A 23,625-nucleotide genomic window follows, 5' to 3' on the forward strand; every position below is an offset into this window, starting at 1 on the left:
GGTGAGATTTATAGAGAGGGGCTAAGTTACTAGTTTATTTATTTCATAACATTAGACAGTAACATAAGCAGTATGTATCTAGGATTAGTGTTATGCTTGGAGTGCCAGATGTGGGGACCCTGGGAGACTACCAGCTTCCCCAAGGACTACATCTGCACAAAGTGCATTGAGATGCGGCTCCCCAGGGACCATGTTAGGAATCTGGAGCTGAAGCTCGATGACCTTTGGTTAATTAGGGAGAGTGAGGAGGAGATAGACAGAAGCTATAAAGAATTTGTAGAGAGTACCTCTGTGGCAATCCCCCTCAAAAATCAGTATATCATTTTAGATACTGTTGGAGAGGATGACCTGACAGAGGAAGACCATGGCAAACGGGACTTTGGCACCATGCCTGGTGCCGTGGTCCAGAGAGCAAGGAGGAATGCAGTAGTTATTGGGGATTCCATAGTGATGGGAACAGACAGGAGATTCTGCGAGCCCGACAAGGATACCCAGATGGTGTGTTGCCTCCCTGGTGCCAGGACACGGGATGTCTCAGATCGGGTCCAGAGTATTCTGAGGGGAGAGGGCGAGCAGCCAGAAATCTTGGTATGTGTTGGTACCAATGACATAGATAGAAAAAGAGAGGAGGTCCTGAAAGAAGATTACAGGGAGTTAGGAAGAATGTTGAGAAGCAGGACCTCCAGGGTAGTAATCTCAGGATTACTGCCTGTGCCAGGTGCTAATTAAGGTAAGAATAGCAGAATCAGGCAGGTGAATATGTGACTGAGTAATTGGTGCAGGAGGCAGGGCTTCAAATTCTTGGATCATTGGGACCTATTTTGAGGGAGGTATGACCTATTCAGAAACGATTGGTTACACCTGAACTCAAAGGGGACCAATATCCTGGCGGGAATGTTTAATATAGCTGTTAGGGAGGGTTTAAACTAATTTGGCAGGGGGAAGGAAACCAGGATATTAGGATAGAGGAAGAGGTATATAGAAATAAGTCCAAGATAGTGTGCAGCAAAGATGGTAAGAGGGATAGGCAGGTGAAAAGACAGGATAATTTGCTGAGAAATAGAAATACAGTGAAATCGGTAGCAGATACTGGTCTGAATGTACTGTACTTAAATGCACATAGCATTAGAAATAAAGTGGATGACCTGGTAGTACAGCTACAGATTAAAAAATATGACATTGTGGCAATCACCAAGTCATGGCTTAATGACGGATGTGATTGGGAACCGAATGTCCAGGGGTACACAGTGCATAGGAAAGATAGGCGGGTAGGGAGGGAGGGTGGCCCTGATGGTTAGCAATGATATAAAATCATTAGAAAGAAGGGACATAGGGTCAGAAGAAGTAGGATCCTTATGGGTTGAGTTAAGAAATGGCAAGGGTAAAAGGACTCTAATAGCAGTCATATATAGGCCCCCTAACAGCAACTGGGATGTGGACTAAAAGTTACAGTTGGAAATAGAAAAAGCGTGTCAGAGAGACAACGTCAAGATAATTATGGGGGATTTTAACATGAAGGTGGATTGAGAAAGCCAGGAAGGTAGTGGATCTCAGGAGAGAGAGTTTGTGGAATGTCTATGGGATAGCTTTTTGGAGCAGCTTGTTGATGAGCCCACCAGGGGATTGGCTGTTTTGGATTGGGTGCTGTGTAATGAACCTGAGGTGATTAGAAAACGAAAGGTAAAGGAACTATTAGGAAGTAGTGATCATAATATGACTGAGTTCAGTTTCAAATTTGAAAAGGAGAAGCAAATATCAGGTGTATCAATATTTCAGTGGAACAAAGGAAATTACAGTGGCATGAGAGAGGAACTGGCCCAAATTGATTGGAAGTGTAAGCTAGTTGGAGGGACGGCAGAGCAGAAATGGATGAAATTTCGACAAGAAATAAGGAAAGTGCAGGACAGATATATTCCAAGAAAAAAGGTTATGAATAGAAAAATGGCACAAATGTGATTAACAAGAGAGGTTAAAGCTAAAATAAAAGCAAAAGGGAGGGCATACAAGGAAGCAAAAATTAGTGGGAAAACAGAAGACTGAGAAACTTTTAAAAACTTACAGAAAGAAACTAAGAAGGTCATTAGGAAAGAAAAGATGAATTATGAAAGGAAGTTGGCAGATAATATACTAAAGGATACTAAGAGTTTTTTTAAATATAGGAAGAGTAAAAGAGAGACACGGGTAGATATAGGACCAATTGAAAATGGTGTGGGAGAGATTATAATGGATAACAAAGAGATGGCAGAGGAACTAAATGAGTATTTTGCATCAGTCTTCACTGTGGAAGACATCAGCAATATACCTGATAGTCAGGGGTCTCAGGGGATAGAACTGAGTTCAGTCAAGATTACTAGAGAGAAGGTGCTTGGGAAGCTAAATGGACTAAGAACAGATAAGTCTCCCGAACCAGATGAAGTGCACCCTCGGGTTGTGAAGGAGGTGGCTTTAGAGATTGTGAAGGCATTGGTGATAATTTTCCAGGCATCAATAGACTCTGGCATGGTTCCGGAGGACTGGAAGGTCGCAAATGTAGTTCTGCTGTTTAAGAAAGGTGGGAGGCAGCACAAGGGAAATTACAGGCCTATTAGTCTGACATCGGTGGTTGGAAAGTTATTGGAGTCGATCCTCAAGGACGACGTTATGGAATACCTAGGGGTGTATGACAAGATACGTCCAAGCCAGCATGGTTTCATGAAGGGAAGATCCTGCCTGACCAACCTATTGGAGTTTTTTTGAGGAAATCTCAAGTAGGGTGGATAAGGGAGAGGCTGTGGAAGTTGTGTATTTGGATTTTCAAAAGGCCTTCGACAAGGTGCCACACAAGAGGCTGCTTAACAAGATGAGAGCCCATGGAATTACAGGAAGGATATTAGAATGGGTGGAGCATTGGCTGATAGGCAGAAAGCAAAGGGTGGGAATAAAGGGATCCTGTTCTTGTTGGCTTCCGGTTATCAGTGGTGTTCTGCAAGGTCAGTGTACTTTTTACACTGCATATCGATGACTTAGATTACAGAGTAAATGGTTTTGTGGCTAAGTTTGCAGATGACACCAAGATAGGTGGAGGACTAGGGAGTATTGAAGAAACAGGAAGGTTGCAGAGAGACTTAGACAGTTTAGGAGCATGGGCAAAAAAAATGGCAGGTGAGATTCAATGTTGAGAAATGTGGAGTTGTACACTTTGGAAGAAGAAATAAACAGGCAGATTATTATCTAGATGGGGAGAAAATTCAAAGTACAGAAGTGCAAAGGGACTTGGGGGTCCTCATGCAGGATACCCTAAAGGTTAACCACCAGGTTGGATCGGCGGTAAGAAAAGCAAATGCTGTGTTGGCATTCATTTCGAGAGGTGTAACATATAAAAGTAGGGAAGTGTTGATGAGGCTCTATGGGGCACTGGTGAGACGTCATTTGGAATACTGTGTGCAATTTTGGGCCCCTTATCTTAGGAAGGATGTACTGATGTTGGAGAGGGTTCAGAGAAGATTTACGAGGATGATTCCCGGAATGAAAGGGCTTACATACGATGAGCAATCATTGGCTCTTGGACTGTACTCATTGGAGTAAAGAAGAATGAGAGGGGACCTCATAGAAACATTTAGAATGTTGAAAGGACTGGACAGAGTAGATGTGACTAAGTTGTCTTCCTTGGTGGGTGAGTCCAGGACTAGAGGGCACAGTCTTAGAATTAGAGGGTACCCATTTAGAACAGAAATGAGAAGAAATTTCTTTAGCCAGAGGGTTGTGGATTTATGGAATTTGTTGTCACATACAGCTGTGGAGGCCCGATCATTGGGGGTGTTTAAAGAGGAGATTGATAGGTATCTAATTAGTCAAGGTATCAAGGGATATGGGGAAAAGTCCGGGATTTGGAACTAGATGGGAATAGTTTAGCTGATGGTGAGGTATCGGAGCAGACTCGATGGGCCAGATGGCCTACTTCTGCTCCTTTGTCTTGTGATCTTGTGATCAGAATTAAAGGAGGCAACTTGGTTGCAATGGGGTTGTGACGGAAACTGATTCTGCTCAAATTCTTGGCATTGGAAGAAATGTTCTTTTGCATTCATTCAGTGTTGGGATTCTGTTTTTTTGTCAATTTTGGTGAACTGATTGTTTGAGAAATTATTTTGACCTACAATTTGCTGTAGTGGTAGGTGTGTCATCTGTATCAATACCTGCAGGAAGAGTGACTGAATGTAGTTACATTTTTGGGACTGGGTGTCTGTACAGCAATGACAGTTTGTGGCCCACAGTTCTAGGGACTGATCAAAATTCTGTAAAATCAAGGCTCTGTGAATGCATAAACCGTTGGAATAGTGAGTGAGAGTGAGAGAGAGAGAGAGACAGACAGACAGACAGACAGAGACAGTGAGAGGCATGATTTGCTACTTTAAATGTGTCTTTCGTTCTCTACTCCCCTGTGGTGTTATAGAAATGTTGAAAGTTAATCCAGCTTTGGAAAGATTATTAGAAATAAAAAAAATGTAAAAACACTTACACAATTAAAAAAAGTCCAAAAAAATTATCACCTTAATCCTTCACGACGCTTTTGTCTATTGAGATCAATAGAGGGTCATACCCTTTGCCAGGTCTAATCTGGTCCAGGTTCTTTGAGAAGATTCTTCAGTGTATGAGCCGGGAAAATGTAGAAAACACATATTCTGCTGATGTGTCAGTCAGGAAGACAGTGGTGAGTGGCTGCCAGCAGGTTTGATTCCCGCCGCTGTCAAGGAGATTGTATGTTCTCCCCATGTCTACGTGGGTTTCCTCCAGGTGCTCCAGTTTCCTCCTACATTCCAAAGACGTACAGGTTAAGAGCTGTGGGCATGCTACGTTGGCGCTGGAGGAGTGGCGACACTTCTGGGCTGTCCCCAGCACATTCTCAGTCACGCTAGTCACAGTTTCGCTGTGTGTTTCAATGTATATGTGACTAATAAATAAATATCTATCTACTTTTGCAGATATACACAGTAATCCCAGCACTGGCATTTGTTGCAAACTTTAGTCCATTACCGTTGATACATAGTAGCTTTTAGTCAATGGTAGTTCAATGCAATTGGCTACTAATGCCTCCAGAAAACAAGGTTTTGATATATTGGCTATTTATGCCAAAGCCTGATCCTGAAGTACTTGGCAGATTGATTTCTGATATTTCACAGATCAATAGTTCAACCATTCAGTAAAGAAATCTCACACACACATGACATGATTTAACCTTAAATAAATGTAGAATATTTGCTTCATTACTACCAATAGAATATAGATGCTTATAGCATAGAAAAAGGTTGGTTACTTACACTGAAGTTTAAAGCTGCCCTCTCATCCTATTATTCTCCATCTTCCTTTGCATCAATTATTTATTCACTTACATCGTAAAAGGTGCTGAAAGCTTTTCCCAGCAATACCACTGCATTCAAATTCATCCCGTCAAGCACATTGTACTTTGCCTCTGAATTTCATCCGATCGACCTTAATGGTGGAGGTTCATAGTACCATTTAGCACATTTAGCACCAGTGGGAGTGAATTTCTGGGCACCTGTGCTTCCATAATTCACTGCATAAAGGCATTGGTCTGGAAAATGCAGTTGTAATATCAGCAAAACTGTTGGTATTTGCTAACATTACAATGTGAAACTGAGAGAAACTTTGGGATTTCCAAGGATGTATAGTTTATTGCAGAAATCTCAAAGTTGCTATCAATGATTCATCAGTTTTTCAGGAGCTGTGATGTTTTGCAATCTCCTCTTCCGTGTTGAAGGGATAACAGTTTCAAATACTGATATTTTTGAATGAGATATCCAGAAAATTGTTGCACTTTGTTGCATGTGGTGTGAGTTATTCAGGCATACTAAGTCATAATTACTGCTTAATAAACTTTCTGATTCTGTAAAGAATTAATTTTAGACATGTGAGTGATTCCCCCAGATAAATATCTCCAAATTCTCATTGCAAGTTCAGTGAGAGCACTTCTCATTCTTCTAAACTCTGGAAAACTCAGGACCAGTTTTCTGAATCTCTCCTCACATGGGAAACTCACCATTTCAGGGTCCATGTATCATGAATCTTTGCTGCACTCCCTCTATGGCAAATTGATCCTTCTTCAGGTAAGGAGACCAAAACGTTACACACAATACTCCAGGTGTTGTCTCAACAAAGCTGTATAAAATTGTAGCAAGACATTGGTACTCCTTTATACACATTCACATGATAAAGGTCAATATACCATTTGCCTTCCAAATTGCTTTCTGCATTTTCATGGCTTACCGTGACTTGTGTACAAGGAAATTGCTGTCCCTCTCAACAACAACATCTCCCCAACTGCTCCCTATTTAAAAATACTCTACTTTTCCAACAGCGGATGACCTCACATCTTTCCACATTCCATGCCATTTGCTGTGTTCTTGCCCACTCACTTAGCTTGTCTGTATCTCCCTGAAGCCTCTTTACATCTTCCTCCATACTCACAGTTCCATCAAGTTTTGCACCATCAGCCAAATGGGAAGTACGACATTTGGTTCCCTCAGCCAGTTTCAGGAGTTCACTGTTGGATATGGGAAGGACACTGACATTAGCTTGTTTATTCTGTCACTGTATTTGAAGTATTTAACAGAGACAGCACTGCTGACACCTGCTGTAGGCAGTCCATGTCTCAGAAGGGCACGTGTCAGAGATCACTGCTGCCCAGAGAATCATGAGATGTGTGCCAGGTTTGAAGCCTTAATCTTCACTCTTTCCTTCAAACAGCTAACAGCTTCAAACTGGCACACTGAAGGTGATGGCGAATTTTATCATCAATGTCTGCCTTTAGTGAGAGTTCACTCCAGAGATATGAGAAGTGATCCACACTCTCCAGGATCTTCTTGTGGGCATTTACAAGGCCACTATGATGTGGATGTCAGCTAACGAATGTGCACAACGATTATCACTATTATGATTCAGATTGATTTGCTTCTGCCTAAACCTTCTGTACCAGTAACACCACTCATTCTTAATAGATGAGCAAAACAGTTCTGTGGCATGCTGGCACATAGCCTCGCATTATACACATCTGAAAGCATTCCTTGTTGATAAAAATACATAATTTAAATATTTGGTGACAGAAGTGGAAAAAAAAGACTACTCAGTACTTGGCATACTTGATCACAGTGAAAACAATTCACCAAAGAGGAAAATACTAATTAACAATATAGTAATAATTTGCTAGTTGGGTAAGATATATTTTGAATATATCCATCACTTAATTAATTTGCTTTACAGTTATTATCTTTAACTTAGTGAGGCCACTTACAATACAAATTATGTTTATACTCTAAGATAAGTCATATCTAAAAGCCCTTAATGTTTTATTCTTAATAACAATATCATTGGATTAATTTACCTTCAAGCAACCTTAATTTGCTGATTGGTTTGTTTCTTAATCTGGACAAAGCAGACAGATTTTCTTGCTGCCAGAGATGAAACAATGAAAATTGTTGAAATTTGCATTTGTGTGATAAGTCTAAACACAGTAGAATTCCCATTAAAGAATGCCTGACATATGTACAGCCCGTACATGCAAACAAGCATTTGGGAGACTGGCAGGATGAATTTGCTGGCTGCTGTGAGGCTGCAGGCGTCTTCTGCACCTGGGAACTTGGTTTGTGACTGCCATTCCAACTTGAGAACTGTCTGAGCTACAAACAGTTCATCGGAATGGAACCCAGCCGTAGCCTGGGGAGAATCTGTATTGTGCTGCAATAGTTGCTATAATTTGGTTGCTGAAGACTGCATTTTCCTTCCATGCATTTTACTTTCATTTCTGAATGCAGGTAAAGTTGTTAGTTTGTGAAATGAACTCAAATTATGGAAATCATTTGAGAACTGAATGCATGAAGTATTCTTTACATAGACTTAAGGCCCCGCCTAAATTGCATTGTTTGTGGAAATGTTAAACATCTGCAATATTAGGCCTCTACAGCAATATTATAAACCAGGTCATCAGTGCTGAGGCCACCCTGTTCATACTCTCACACACTGATTGTCTCTGTTCCAAGCCTCCAGTCAGGAAAGGAGAGAAAGAGAGGGAGAGAAAGATAGAATCAAGGCATTGGCTTTGGGACCAGTGTTTAGTGCAGAGAGGGTCCAGTACCTGCAAGCCCAGGTCAAGGGTCAATGATGGTCAAAGAGTGGGAAAAATGGTGGACAGATAGACTCTTGTGAAGGTTTCAAGGAATCAATCTTCTTTACTGGTGAGATGCAGTCAGCAGAGCAGTAGAATTTACCCCTGGAGTGCTGAAGTGCCTGTAGTACAGGTAAAAGAGAGAGTGAAACCCTTCTTCCCACTCTTGGGCATCAGTTCCTGGTGCCACCCTGCTCACTTCCTGGTCCTTTCTGAACAGTAACGGTTGATGAACAATAATAGCTGCTTCTCAAAGGGAGCCACAAAAAACAAGGATTAAATGTTAATGCAGTTTAAGCTCATAAACTACATAAACAGCTGCCTTATACTACAGTGCCTGTTTAGCTATGTGACCAAAAACAAATGTCTATTAACTTACAGCGTTAGTTTTTAAAACCGCAGCATTAAAAGCAAACATATTTTATTGGAAAATAAAGATATTTATTGTTACAACCAAATCAGAATTTGTCTTAACATCAAACTCATTTAATAACAAGAGCAATCAGCAGTCATAACTCTGACAGACAGTATATTCATAATTTGTTTCCTATGGGTTTGTAATAGGATGATTATCACATTCCCATGAGACAGTCTGGCAGACTTTAAAAGGTCTTTCCGATACCAATAACGGCTGAGGGCAGCAACTAATTCAATAGATTCGATCAAAATCATCCCTGCTTTCACTGTGCCTGATTTATTACTTCAGCTATAGGTATTCATCACTCATTTTATTTTGATGTTGAAGCCTCATAAATTATGCCTCATAAATAAGAAGAAATAATCAGCAAAATTATATTAGCTTATCTACAACCTTGGCATAAATTCTTCCCCTTGTGGAGATACTTGCTACTGATGTTCAAAAAGAATAATGTAATTTAAAGTAATTTGCAAATGAAAATTCTTTTATGCTCATGGTCTGCCATTTTCCTCTGTTATTAAGCGTACAGAAAATGATGAACCTGATACTCACCCAGAGTTAAAGTATTGAGGGCTGGGGCAGGCTTAAAGTACCTAGGTTTACAAAGATCAAAATAAAAATGTTTTTCAACTTCTGGTTCTGTGAAAAGAAAATATTGAATATTGAAACCGAAAGTGAATTTGCCTTATTATTACAACAGAGTTAGCTGTGAAGGCACATTTTATAAAAGTAGTCACAAAACGTAGCTATCTTCCTAACGCAGATCTTGCTGAGTTCCTCCAGCATCATAGTGTTTTCCACTTAACTCAGATCTTTGACATTTTAAACACGAATTTGGTTTGCTTTCTTTTCAAGCTAAGTCTTTTTACAACAGAGTGCATGAGAATTTTACTTGAATCTTGCATGCTTAATGTGATCAGTTATTTTGTGCATAAGTAGCACACTTGTGCAAATACAAACTTGGTCTTCCGTGAGCAGATTCTTGCCGGCCTCTGGGCACGTGCTGTAGTACTAATTGGCTCACAACGCTTGCATGAAATACCATCCCGAACAGTGCATTTCCATGCTGTATTACTCTATTACTCCAACTCCTGTGTGGGCCTTGACAAGGGAACATGCTCTTGCGTGAGATAAAGAGCCCACCCATTCCTGGGCCGTGAGAGAATTGGAGGGGTTGATTCTCCTCATCATGAGCTCCTGCATTGACTTTTCATCCCAAATGATCACCCACCACACATTTTCCATGTTGATGGCCTCTCGATCCCTCGGATATCTCTGCATCTTATGACTTAGGTCCTTTCTCTGATCTTCGGTTCAGGCCCTCCACAATATGTTCTCCAGTCTTTCTCCCCACCAAACCGCCCCTCCCCCTCAAGGCCCACGATGAAGTCCTATGACTCTGGCACTCTCATCCCCAATCACCTATTCAGGCCCACTAAGTGCAATCCTTTCCCAACCTCCCCAGCAACCATTCCTCCTCTGGGATCCCCTTTCCTCAGCTGTGCCTCCAGTCTCCCTCTCCAATCTCTACCCAACCCTACCCTCCCACAATCCTTTTCCCATCAGGATTAATTTAAAGAATGACGTGACTTACAGCTAGTCTTTTTCCAAATTTAGTCTGGTGAATCTTCATAGCAATCCTTGCATTGCAAACATATCCTTCCATAGTAGGGAGTCCAGATTTGTACACAGTATCCTGGCTGGTGTCTCACCAGGGCCCTAAGTAATTGCAGTGAGTTGCCTTTACTGTTGTACTCAAATCACAACATGTAATAAAGTAAGTCTATATGCAAATTTACCATCCAAATTGCTTATTGTACCTGCGCATTAACTTTCAATGATTTGTATACAAGGATACCTAGATCCCTCTGAACACCAACATCCTTCAATCTCTCAACATTAAAACAATACCCCATATATGCTGAGTGGACATCCTCACATTTTTCCACATTATATTTCATATCTCCTTGAAGATTCTCAGCATTCGTTCCACCATATGCTGAAGGTGATTACCACTGTGAAGAGCTAAATGTTCCTAAAACTAAAGCCATTTTGCAACCTTTGCAGAATGTGAGGGCAGGTCAGCATCATTTCTTAACAGAACTATTTACTTAGTCATCTGGTATTCAACTCTGTTACCTTCTGTTTTTAAAAGTGAAGATCTATTTTGTAAAAGGCACTGTTATATGCAGAGAGAACAAAATTGCTTTTGATATTAAGCAGATCACTGATGATAACAAAATTCAAAATAAACTCAAGCATGGTTCTTAAAAAGGTTCTTAAATAAATATTACAATAAGAACATTACTTCTTATGGTACAGTGTTCCCTTGAATAAAAATTTCAGAGATCACCAGATTTGTCAAAAATATTCTGAATGAATCTTGCACTGCTGTTCTGTGCTGGGGTGAAAATTATTCCACATTTGCATTATTAGTTGTCAAGTTTTAAAGTAGTAGCAAATTTGTTCTGAAGCTAAACTAGTGAAAAAGTAACATATTGGTATGATTTTCTATGTTATCCATGAGTTATGATACGCTTAGCAGTAAGGATTCTGATGTCTCATGGTCAATTTTTAATACTTCCTTGTGAAGAAGAATAATGCTTTGCAATTTGGACCTAATGTCTCTCTGTCATCATTGCCATGCATGCATCTAATTTACCAATACTCCTCAGTTGCTCAGAGTACTGGTTATACTTTGGCATGATTCTCAAGGGCTACTTCCTGAGGTCAGAGCTGTAATATGATACCAACCTGGGAAATTCGGACCCTATAGGCTGTATAAGCTGGTATAAGACCAGTAGCTATGTGGTTGGAAGCTTACCTTAGGATCAAATGCCACAACTGTGTCTGGCTTAATGTTAGAAAGTTGCCAGGGAAAAGAATGAAGTTGGTAGTCATGGAGTGAGGGTAAGAGTGGAGACCAAAAAATACTTGGGAGGGCTTGGCATAGGAAGCAGTCAAGCACCCTTACTTCAGTGGTTTTGGAGCTGTACTTCAGCAGTTTCTTCAAATCTGTTCTCCTTTTCTGTATTTGGATGTCATTCACCACAATATCTGCCAGATTCTTCCAAGGACAGCAATTTTTTCGTTGTTCTAAGGACCAGTTCTCCTGTCAATTGGAGTACGAGTTAGAGGTCTGCAGCTGTAAAAGCTTCCGTTGCTTATAAATTCTGCAGCCCAATCCCCTTCATTTATCTTGCAGGTTGGAATGTTGATGATTAAAGAGCAGCTATAGTTTTTTAAACCACCAGTAACATGTGGAATTGGTGTGAATACTCAATGGTTATTGTTACGGACTTGGTGAAAGTCCCTTTAAGATAGAGTGTGTGTGTGTGTGTGTGTGTGTGTGTGTGTGTGGCGTGCTTACGTCAATAGAAGATAAAGGACGGAATGACGTTGAAGAAAAAGAAAGGGGAGAGAGGGAGAGAAGGGAGAGAGACACCAGCCTGCTAGTTTTCTCTATCGATGGATGAGAAACTATAACTGTGTCTGCCACTGAAATCCATGTATGGAAGTTGGAAGTAATCCGGTGGAGTTCACTTTGTTGCTGACCTGTAGAAGGAAACAGGTATTTGTGTGTGGACGACCACGATTCGGATGCTTTTCGGTGTGAGGAAGTCACTACCGAGTAAACACTGGAGTGTCGTTTGGGTTCCATCGTGGAACACTTGGATTTCGTATTTACTCTCTCTCTGTTTTTCTACATCTACGTCTTATCTTCTGACAACGGTGGTTGTTGAAGAAGCCCTTACTCATGTTTCACCTTATGGCTTGCGGAACTGAACTTTAAGAACCACTCCTGAACTTGGAGTTTGGGACTTTGCCACACACACACACGATGAGTTTAGTTTTGGGGTTAACGTTCAAGGTTTAACATTTTTGAATTCTAACATACTAATATTTTTACTTTTATTTTACGTATGGTCATAAGTAGTGATTAATAAAATAGTTTTTAACACTGAATCATGCTCAGTGTGTTTCTTTTGTTGCTGGTTCGTGACATTATGCATACTGTGCATTTGGAAACCTACTATTAATAATTGAAAAATGCAAAACCTTCATATATGGAGTAAATGGTATTTGATAACAATCAAAATTTCAACAATGCAATGCACCACTTATTCCCACAATGCATACAAACTGGAATTCCCAGGTTTACATTCCTAACTTATACAGAGAATGACATAAAATGCGTACTAATGTAACAAACGTTTGGTATGGTGGATTGCAGATGTCAGTATTTCTTTCCTAAACTGCTGTTTTGCTTTACATCTTTAAAGCAAAAGAATTAGAGACATTTTTTTTTGAATAACATGTTACCCTAAATATTTATAATTTGTTGAGATTTCATTTAATGTATTGTGAGTTGTTTTATTTTTATGTTCATGCACTGTATACATTGGTGGCTGGACCAAAACAGGCACGGTAGTGTAGCTGTTAGCATAACACTTTACAGCGCCAGTGACCTGGGTTCAATTCCGGCCACTGTCTGTAAGGAGTTTGTACGTACTCCCCGTGTCTGTGGGGGTTTCCTCTGGGTGCTCCAGTTTCCTCCCACATTCCAAAGATGTACAGGTTAGGAAGTTGTGGGCACGCTATGTAGCAACACTTGCGGGCTGCCCCCAGAAAACTCTACGCAAGAGATGTACTTCACTGTGTGTTTCAATGTACATGTGACTAATAAAGATATCTTATCTATCTTACCTTATCTAATTGCTTTGAACTGAGTGGCTTGAAAAGCCATTTTACGTACTCCCCGTGTCTGTGGGGGTTTCCTCTGGGTGCTCCGGTTTCCTCCCACATTCCAAAGACGTCCAGGTTAGGAAGTTATGGGCATGCTATGTTGGCGCCAGAAGCATGGCGACACTTGCGGGCTACCCCCCAAAATCACTACACAAAAAATGTATTTCACTGTGTGTTTTGATGTACATGTGACTAATAAAGATCTTATCTTATCAATTGAAAGTTGACCAGTTACGTATTGGCCACATCAGACAGGGATGGCAAATTTCCTCCCTGAAGGACATTAGTGAACCAGATTTTTTTTCCCAGCATTCATTCTGATTGTTCAATGGTCACTGCTACAAACACAGATTTATTATTTAATTATTTGACTAATGTTCTCCAGCTACCACAGTGCAAATTGAACTCATGTTACCAGACCAATGGTCCAGTCCTCTGGATTCTAGTCTATTAACAACCACAATGTTACTATACTCTAATGGTATCCCAAGGTGCTTGAACTCTTTGTTTGCACTGTTTCCTGTCTTTTCTGTATTACCTCATTTCCATGCTATAATAGAACCTCCATTTGTTTATTTTATGCATGGTTTAACCAAATCAGCAGCACTCTGATACTGATTAGACCTAACAAATATTACACGCCAGATTAAATCATGAATACAGAATACTTACTGAATACTGAGCAAATGATTCTAGTCCCATGAAATGGAAAGACCGACTCATAAAGGCTAGGTTAGGTGGAGCAGAAGTGAAAGCCAAACCTAATTTCTGGTGAGGAAATGGAAAAATATTGTGTACTTTATAGTCACTCCATTGCACTGAGCAGGGTGTTGCCAAGTTGTGATCTTGCAGGTTCATGCAGGTAATTTTGGAAGAGCCATTTTCAAAGGAACCACAAGATTAGTCTTAGCTTTGGAAGGAGGACTGATGGCACTTACTTGGCTATTATTGACAGCAATGGTGTAATTGTTCTCCATATATTGTGTCAGCATAATGTCACATAACTGCACACCATAATTTCTTATCTGTCCATTGGGCCTGGCTGGCTCTGTTCAAATTACTTCAATAGATTCTGATTCTGTGACTAATAACTTGGGTTTCACCATATTAGTACAGATAATCAAAATGCTTGTATGGCTTTAGACCAGAAACAATTGCAATTAGCCCTGTCCAGAGGATGTCTGATTATTATATCCACCCTGACTCATTAATGCTTTCCAAGAAGTGTCGATCTCTGTTGCACTAATAGTCTGAATTGTTGGAGAGTTCACAAAAGCTGGAGCTGTTTCAAGTGTTGTATCTTTGTTGCTTTGCTGGTGGTGAAACCTCCCATTCTATAAGCAATCACTGCATAACTGTAAAATGCATCTGTATATTTAAACATTAACATATCTAAACTTAAATGGAAATTACATTTATTTCTTTGTAGTCTATAGATTGAAGAACACCATTGATTTTTCTCTGGAGCAGACCAAGAAATTATCAGTTTACAAGGATAGTGTGGTACATGTTGAACTTCAGGGGGCAAGAAGGTCAGAGGGTGCATCCTGACCGCTTTTCACAATCACACATGGACTGTCTTTACATCCAATAGAATTCTAGCTTATACTTGTACCTTGTCCATGGTTTTAAATTCTTATCAATGAATGTATATTCATCTTTGTCAGTCTCATATTCCCCAAATACTGGCTCCTCATCTATCAATAGTTCTCTTTTCTTAAAAGTTCCTTGCAATTTGTTTATTGCTCTGACAAATCACATCATACTGAATTATTTTTCCCATTTGCACTAAGTGGTTTAATCGACTTCAATTCAATCTGTGTTGCACTCACTGACTGAATAGCATAAGCAGACTGGGAGGCTTATTTCTTGTGCTGGAAAATGTATGTAGCCTGACTTTGTGAAAGTTTTGAGCACTAGGGTATAGATTGTGTAGGGTTTCAGGTGTCTGAATAAAAACTGACAGGACAAACCAATGTACTCCAAATTGCTGTCGCTATAAGTATTGTATGTCTGCAAAACAAGATAAACATGGCAATATTAGTCATGTTCAGAATGATTTTCTGCACAGGACAAAATGATAAAAAATTTCCTTTTAATCCCAGATTTTACCCCTTTCCATGAAATCCTTAATGTCACTTCCTACTATAATAGCCATACTTTAAATAGGAAGATTAATACAAAGTTTTCAAATTAATAATTTGTTCAGAGCTGCAACAGTTTAACTAACAATAAGAGCTGAGTTAGAATGATAAGTGGGGGAATGGGATTCTACACCGTTTAAATGAAATACCAGAATTATTCAGTACTAATCTGCAACATATTCTAGGCTATAGGCCCCTAGGGGAGGAGAAGAGAATATAATTGGTCTTTGACAGTAGCACATAATAGTTAAAAGCAAATTGGTAGCCTGATAACACCCCATTTTTTACCCAATGACACTCTGCTATCTTTATATTACTCTTTTGCAGACCAATGTCATTCTGTCATCCTTCTTAAATTATATATTGATCATTTAAAAATAATTTTGATATTTTCATTGAATTTCTGACAATTAGCCTTTAACGGAAAGCAAGCAAAAACTTAAAGATCCTGGAAGTATGTAACAGAAACAGAAACTGCTGAAAACAATGAACAGGTCAGACAGCATCTGTGAAGTGAATAGATGAGTTAATGGTTTTGGTTAGCAAAAATGCCTGGATGAAATTCCAACTCATGCTCTGTCCTACTGAAAGTCTCTAGCACATTCTTTTCTGCATTGCATGGCCTAAAATGTTGTTTCAAATCTGTAACATTACAAAAAAATATTTTTTTCCTTTAATATGGAATGGTTTTCAATACATGCAATTTAAACTGTACTTATTTTTGGTTACAGACCGTCCCTGCGTAATGAATGGGTTCCATTTTTACAGATGTCCTCAAGTCAATTTTGTCTGCAAGTTAGAAAATACACTAAAATCATTCGATACGGTAACTATACCTCCATGGTATTATAATGAATGGCATCAAGAACACATAAGATTGACTTGAAAGAACAATTACAAAAGGTGGAGAGAGGAAGGAAACTAGTTCTGCCATTCATAGGAACAAACATAAGTATGTATGTCAGACTTCTGAATGTACTAACATTATGGGAGCTTGTTTGTTTGTAGGAGTGTCAATAAGTCAATCATTTGTGTCCTGGGAACAGCCTGTATCATGAAATTGTCAGAATCAACACTACTGTATATGGCCAATTTGGTGTTTAGAGATTCCAAGCCTTCTTGTATGGAGCACACCTTGAAAAAGCACTGGCAATGATGGGAAAAACAACAATTTGTCTGCCAATAATTTGTCATGATGCAAACACTGCAAAGGTTATTCACTGTCTGGTGCAGCTTTACTCCTCCTGGTTGCTACAGTTTCATTACTGATCGGAATGTTTGTTAAAGGCAGAGATGGAGGATGGTGACTGTCAGTGGCCGGGAAACCAGCAAATACCAGTAAGGCAGAGATCTTGTTGAATTTAACACTAGGATCATAGTGGGGTCAGTTAATCATGGGGGCAAAGTATCGGATTGGGCCTGGCTCAGCTGATCAAGGAAAGGAGCTGGCCGACTGTAGAGGAAAGGCATAGGGTTGATATCAAATAATTTGGGTGTCAGATGATCACTCAGGAGTTGAAAGGCATCATGATGTGGGAACAGGTGATTGTTACTGGGAGCAGGGAAGACCATGGCAATGTTACTGCCAGAATTTATAATATGTACTTATAAATCCCTGTTTCTAATTTAACACAGGGATTTTGCCCACTTAAACTAAATGGTTAATGCCTTTGTTAAATTGATAGATGGAGAAATGTCATATAAAAACAGGCAACAATGATCAGCTAATATTACTGCCAGTAATTTTTCAACTTGTGTATATAAAACAGATTGACATTCTGAAACTGAACGATTGCATTCCATAGCATAATTGGAACAAATTAAGAGATTCAATCAGTGGTCAGAGATAAAGTGCTTAATGTCTGGGGAGCAATTGCCTATAGATCTATGAAATCTATTTTCCTTTGCTCCTTATAGACTGAACATTGGAGGATTTTCAATATACAGCAACTGTTGTTCTAACAGTTGTACTGTTCTATTGAATTACATGCTAAATGAATTGGGCATTGTGTTTTTCGATATAAATTGAATGTCAATACCTCTAAGTTAATTATAAACAGGCTCCACTCTATTAATTGGACATTTAGGACTCGAATACCTGCAGGGGCTCTACTGCACATTTGCTAAAACATCGGTGTTAGTGTTAGACAAGCACTGGAGAATGGTGTTGATAGAGTTTATGCCCTTGTTTTAGGGCTTCTGTAGTTCCCAGCAGAGTTGCAGTGAATGATCGAGAAAATAATAGTATTAATATCAAATATCTTTAACCATCCTAGCTGTCTTCATTGTATGCATTTCAGAATCACCATAAGACATGACTAGCTCTTGCCATCTGCCAAATATCAAACAAGTAAGCAGGAAGATTTGGACCAGGATGAGAATGAGTAAGAGGAGGAAGTGGAGAACACAACCTTGACAGCCCAAGCTATCTGTGAAAGACTCATGTGTGTGCAATTCTGGTAACTACAAGATTAAGTCCGTCTTTACCAAAAGCCATACAGCATAGTTTCCCTTTGTCAATGATTATCATTATGTCCACTTGGCACAATGTAGACTGCCCCATTAATGTTTTCATCTGAGACTGCTGCAGCAGAACCTACATGTAACATTTTTCTCAGCCTGACTTAATGTCACTTACAGTGAGTCTCTCCAGGTGCAGATCTCACCTCTGTGGTACCCTTTATATTACACGCAGGTTCAGTATCTGAGCTGGTGGCTGACTGTGAAATCAATTGATAGTTGCCCAGAAATTCATCTCCCATTAACAGCACTAAACAGATTACATGACAGTGCAGTGCTTTGTCATCTGATTCTAAAACTCATTCCATTGATTTTTTTCATTGCTGTCTTCTTTTTTTCTACACTGCCTGGACTGTCCTTGGGCATCGAAAAGAAGAAAAGCATAGGTTTAAGGATATGGTAGGCAAAAATAACACACTACCTAAAATTAATAAGTCAGGAGAGAGTGTGGGCTGAGAGTGAGGTGGATGTGATAAGGAGGATTAGATATGTTGATACTGTCCTCTTTGATGCTTTCAACCCCATTGCTGGTCACAGTCACAGCAACGGGCACTCCACAGATATCTTGCCCTATCTCCTCTCCATTGGCTGGCCAGTCTTCCTCTGTTAGTTGCTGTTGTCTTTGGTTGTGCACCACACCTTGTCCTGCAAGAGAAGCACCCATGACTGATGTGTGATCTGCTTGTGTGTTGCTGTGTTGAATAGTTGGTAGAATATACAAGCTTGAAATGTTGGCATGAGATTTGCAGCATTGCTAAGGGTGTGAGGGAATAAATGTTGTAATTTATACTGTTGATAGGTAAACTCAACATGACAGGCCCTGAGCATTTGAATTTGATTATTGAAAATCTTGTAATATATGCCCTTGGGGCCTTGACTTCAGCCACTGATCGCCATTGCTTTCTGGCTTCCCAGCTCCCTGAAGAGGGAAGATACCTCTCCTTCTTTCCACATCAACCCCCAAGAAATCCAATGCAGTGTTGAAAAAATTGTGGTCTATTCTCCACCAAGAAACATTATTTTTCACAGTTTCCCCAAGGTCAGCTTCAGTTCTCGAACCCCTGGCAGAATTTGTCCCAGATATAATACACCTCCCTTTAAGAGATACATGCTAACTTTAAAACAGTGCAGGACTAGTTTTAATTGGAATTAGTGATTCTTAATTCTCACCAGCTGCTGAAAGCATTCAACTATTGAAGAGCACATTTAGTGTGTGTTGGATGCTTTAATTAAAGTAACAAACAGCGGTGCGAAGCTGTTTACAGGAGGCAATACCAACTCAAAATAGAGTCCCTGACCAGCTGCCAGTTATGGCAGGGCTTACATGTCATAACAGGCTACAAGACGAAGTCAGGCTGCATAGCTAACAACGGCGCATCCCTTCCTGATGAACCTAATGCATTCTATGCATGCTTTGAACAAGAAGCAAGTGGATTGTCACCATTCACTCTGACAGCCACCAACGCAGCTGAACCTGTGATCACAGTGGAGGACGTAAGATCAGTCTTCCGGAGAGTGAACACGAGGAAAGCACCTGGCCCAGATGGTGTCCTGAGCCGTGTGCTCAGATCTTGTGCTGATCAGCTGGCAGAAGTATTTGAGGACATATTCAACCTCTCCCTGCTTCAATCTCAGGTTCCCTCCTGTTTTAAGAAGACCACTATCATCCCGGTACCAAAGAAAAGCAAGGTAACATGCCTCAATGACTACCGACCAGTGGCTCTGACATCCACCATCATGAAGTGCTTTGAGAGGTTGGTCATGGCACCATCAACTCCAGTCTCCCAGACAACCTGGACTCATTGCAATTCACCTATCGCTGAAACAGGTCTACAGTGGATGCCATCTCCCTGGCCCTTCACTCAGCTCTGGAGCATCTGGACGGTAAAGACACTTACGTTAGACTATTGTTTATTAACTACAGCTCTGCCTTCAATACAATAACACCAAGCAAGCTTGTTACCAAACTCCGAGACCTAGGACTCAACATCTCCCTCTGTAACTGGATCCTTGACTTTCTAATAAACAGACCGCAATCAGTGAGGATACGCAGCAATTCCTCTGGCACTATTATTCTCAACACTGGTGCTCCTCAAGGCTGCGTCCTCAGTCCTCTACTCTACTCCCTATACACTCATGACTGTGTGGCCAGATTCTGCTCTAACTCCATCTACAAGTTTGCAGATGATACCGCCATTGTAGGCCGTATCTCGAACAGCAATGAGTCGGAGTACAGGAAGGAGATAGAGAGCTTAGTGGAATGGTGTCATGACAACAACCTTTCCCTCAATGTCAACAAAACTAAAGAGTTGGTCATTGACTTCAGGAAAGGGGGCGGTGTACATGCACCTGTCTACATCAATGGTGCTGAGGTCGAGAGGGTTGACAGCTTCAAGTTCCTGGGAGTGAACATCACCAACAACCTGTCCTGGACAAACCATGTGGATGCCATGGCCAAGAAAGCTCACCAGCGCCTCTACTTCCTCAGGAGGCTAAAGAAATTTGGTTTGTCCCCTTTGACTCTCACCAACTTTTACCGATGCACCATAGAAAGCATCCTATCAGGATGTATCATGGCTTGGTATGGCAACTGCTCTGCCCAAGACCACAAGAAGCTGCAGAGAGTTGTGGACACAGCCCAGCGCATTACAGACACCAGTCTCCCCTCCTTGGACTCTGTCTTTACCTCTCACTGTCTTGGTGAAGCAGCCAGCATAATCAAAGACCCCACCCACCCGGGACAGTCTCTCTTCTCTCCTCTTCCATCGGGTAGAAGATACAGGAGCCTGAGGGCACGTACCACCAGGCTCAAGGACAGCTTCTATCCCACAGTGATAAGACTATTGAACAATTCCCTTATACAATGAGATGGACTATGACCTATGACCTCATGACCTCATGATCCACCTTGTTGTGACCTTGCACCTTATTGCACTGCACTTTCTCTGTAGCTGTGACACTTTACTCTGTACTGTTATTGTTTCTTTTTACCTGTACTACATCAATGCACTCTGTACTAACTTAATGTAACTGCACTGTGCAATTAATTGACTTGTAAGATCTGTTTGTAAGACGAGTTTTTCACTGTACCTTGGTACAAGTGACAATAATAAACCAATACCATCGAATGTTTCCAATTAGTAACACTTTGCAATTGGGACCTGTTCTCAGGGGTTATAAAAATTCGTTCCTTCAGGCCCCAGAATTTTGTGCTTCTGTTCTATAGGGGAGCTGCAGTAGCCACGTACTCACAATTACCTGGGAGGTGGGAACTGATCTCATTCCAATTTTAGAGTTTATTTATATAATTGTAGCAGCTAGGTCTATGTCTTGAATAAAGCTGCAGAGGTGCCTGTCATGTTCTCCACCTTCAAGTTTCTCAATCTACATTGTTTGATTTGATGATATTATCTTCAACATGTGTGTTTCTAATATATCCTTTTCCTAACCATGGGGTCCCTCCTACATTGTTACAGAGCACTCAGCCATGTCTGTTCCATTTCTCATAATTCTCTTGACCCTTTTCCTTCCACCCAGAACAAGGATGGGGTTCACATTCAATGGATTATCCTCTAAAGTCTGAAACTTTTAATATGACACCACCACCAGCTACAACTACTACCATTTACTAGCCACCACTCCCTAACACCCCATCCTGCCCCAACCAACCACCTTTCAGCAATCCAGAGAGACTGTTTATCTGGGATATTTGACTCACTCTTCCATTTCCATCGCTACCAACTCCTCTTCTCATAACAACTTCCAATGCAGCTGCAGGAAATGCAACACTTGCTCTTTTATATCCTTGATGTGTGTGTTTAAGACCCAAACACCCTTTCCACATGAAACAGGGATTTACTTGCATTTCTTCCAGTTTTGTGTATTGCTTTCAATGCTCACAATGTGATTTCCTTTGCATTAGGGAAACCAAGTGCAGATTTGGTAACTGTTTTGCAGAACACTTCTCTCCTCTTCTGATAAAGTTAGATTTCATTTAAGTCCTATATATACCTCCCTCAGACATATCTTTTGCCATTCATTGCTCTGTGGACTCAGTATTAAGAAAAATAAAATTCTGCAGCAAATGCACATGAGTAATCTTACTTACTACATAAGGTAAATCAGTCAATAGAATAAAAGCAGTATTTTGATAAATGTGCAAGCTATCCGATTTCATGAAGTGGATATACGTGAAGTGGTAGTTTTTCACTTTTTCCATTAAAGTGTAAATAATTCCCTGAACAAACCAAATAGAGAATATATGGGTGTGGAGGATCTCGTGCCTGAAACAGAGCCTATTTAATTTTCTGTCCAGTGACATTAAAGCAAGAAAAATCATCCACACTCCACTGCAGGCATGAAGTTCATTGTCTGATTTTTCTCTATTTCTTCCAAGGCAATTATTTATATCAAAGAAAAAGAGTAAAATCAATTCTGAAAGGCCATCAAGTTGTTTCTCTTTACTAATACTAATTGAATTGCTGGATCTTTATTTCTGTTTCATGTACAGTGTGGTCCAACTTACCATTGAATCACTGGTATTCTCAAACTGAATCCATGAGTAAATTTTCCTCAATTTTTCCACAATGTAAATGTGCAGGGAGTTCTTGTTTCCCCATTATGTAAATGTGCAGAGATTTGCCAACAGGCTTCTAATAGACTTTGCTATATAATATAAAATGTCTATTTGGTTTAAATGTATGATTAACAAATGTTTTATCTCCCAGCATTATGCTTGTCATCCTAAATTAACTGTATTTTTCAAAACCATTCTTCTCTATAGTGTCACTTCAAGTTATAACTAGATTGGCAATTACACTGTTTTAATAATTATCTCTATAATCCAACTAAGTCCGTGCAACTAGATCTTTCGGAGAATTAGCATAGTTCAAGTCTTAAATTATCTTACCTTGATTATTCCATTTGGGATGTTGGGTTCTGAACACTTGAGTAACAATACATAGCCATATTCCCTATTCTCGTCAGAGGAATTGCTGAGCTCACCGGGCAGTGCTTCTGAGGTACATACAGAAGTCCATGGGCATGACAATTGCCCACTGTTATTTATGACACAAAAAATATAGATGGCAAAAGGTCTTAATCCAAACACACAAGCTCAGCTCCTTGTACCCTGCAATAAAATTACCTTTCCTTTTAGAAATCATTGGAAATCAAACCAGTGAACAATAACCTCATAAAATTTATTAAGATTTTTTGAATCTTTATCTTATATAAAAATGAAATCATGTAAGGTTATTTGGCAATGTATTACAGAAATGCTAAGATCTTAAGGTTACGTATAGTAATATAATCTTGTTTTGCGACATTTAGTACTAGGAATGTTGAGTACTTCAATTAGGTATATGTTGGAAACTGCTGAATTTTTAGATCTGAAAGAATCACCTTTTAGTTGAAAGGGGATTTTATTTTAAGAATGTACAAATAAGAAAGTCATACAATTCAGAATTTTTTTGGGAAATTCATGTCATTGGCATCTGGCTAAGAACTTGTATTCATGAAATTGACCATCTAGTTCGCATTTCTGATTACTGGGATTGTTCATAATGGAGAGGCTTATATTATTTTTCGTTAACAAAGGTGTGTTATTTTTCTTGAATTTGGACAGGGAATTTCTGAAACAA

General features: G+C 40.0%; 1 protein-coding gene across 1 annotated transcript in view; it reads right to left on the reverse strand.

Annotated features, from left to right (window-relative positions):
- ush2a (Usher syndrome 2A (autosomal recessive, mild)) overlaps window positions 1–23,625 on the reverse strand; it is a 630,034-nt gene that overhangs the window by 48,523 nt on the left and 557,886 nt on the right. Inside the window, 7 exon segments of the mRNA XM_052011249.1 lie at window positions 14,258–14,403; window positions 14,524–14,627; window positions 14,905–15,044; window positions 15,046–15,099; window positions 15,101–15,182; window positions 15,184–15,332; window positions 22,893–23,040. Coding sequence (XP_051867209.1) covers window positions 14,258–14,403; window positions 14,524–14,627; window positions 14,905–15,044; window positions 15,046–15,099; window positions 15,101–15,182; window positions 15,184–15,332; window positions 22,893–23,040 — 823 coding nt within the window.

The sequence above is a fragment of the Pristis pectinata genome, chromosome 3 (genome assembly GCF_009764475.1).
Source record: "Pristis pectinata isolate sPriPec2 chromosome 3, sPriPec2.1.pri, whole genome shotgun sequence".
In the NCBI taxonomy this organism is placed as follows: Eukaryota; Metazoa; Chordata; class Chondrichthyes; order Rhinopristiformes; family Pristidae; genus Pristis; species Pristis pectinata.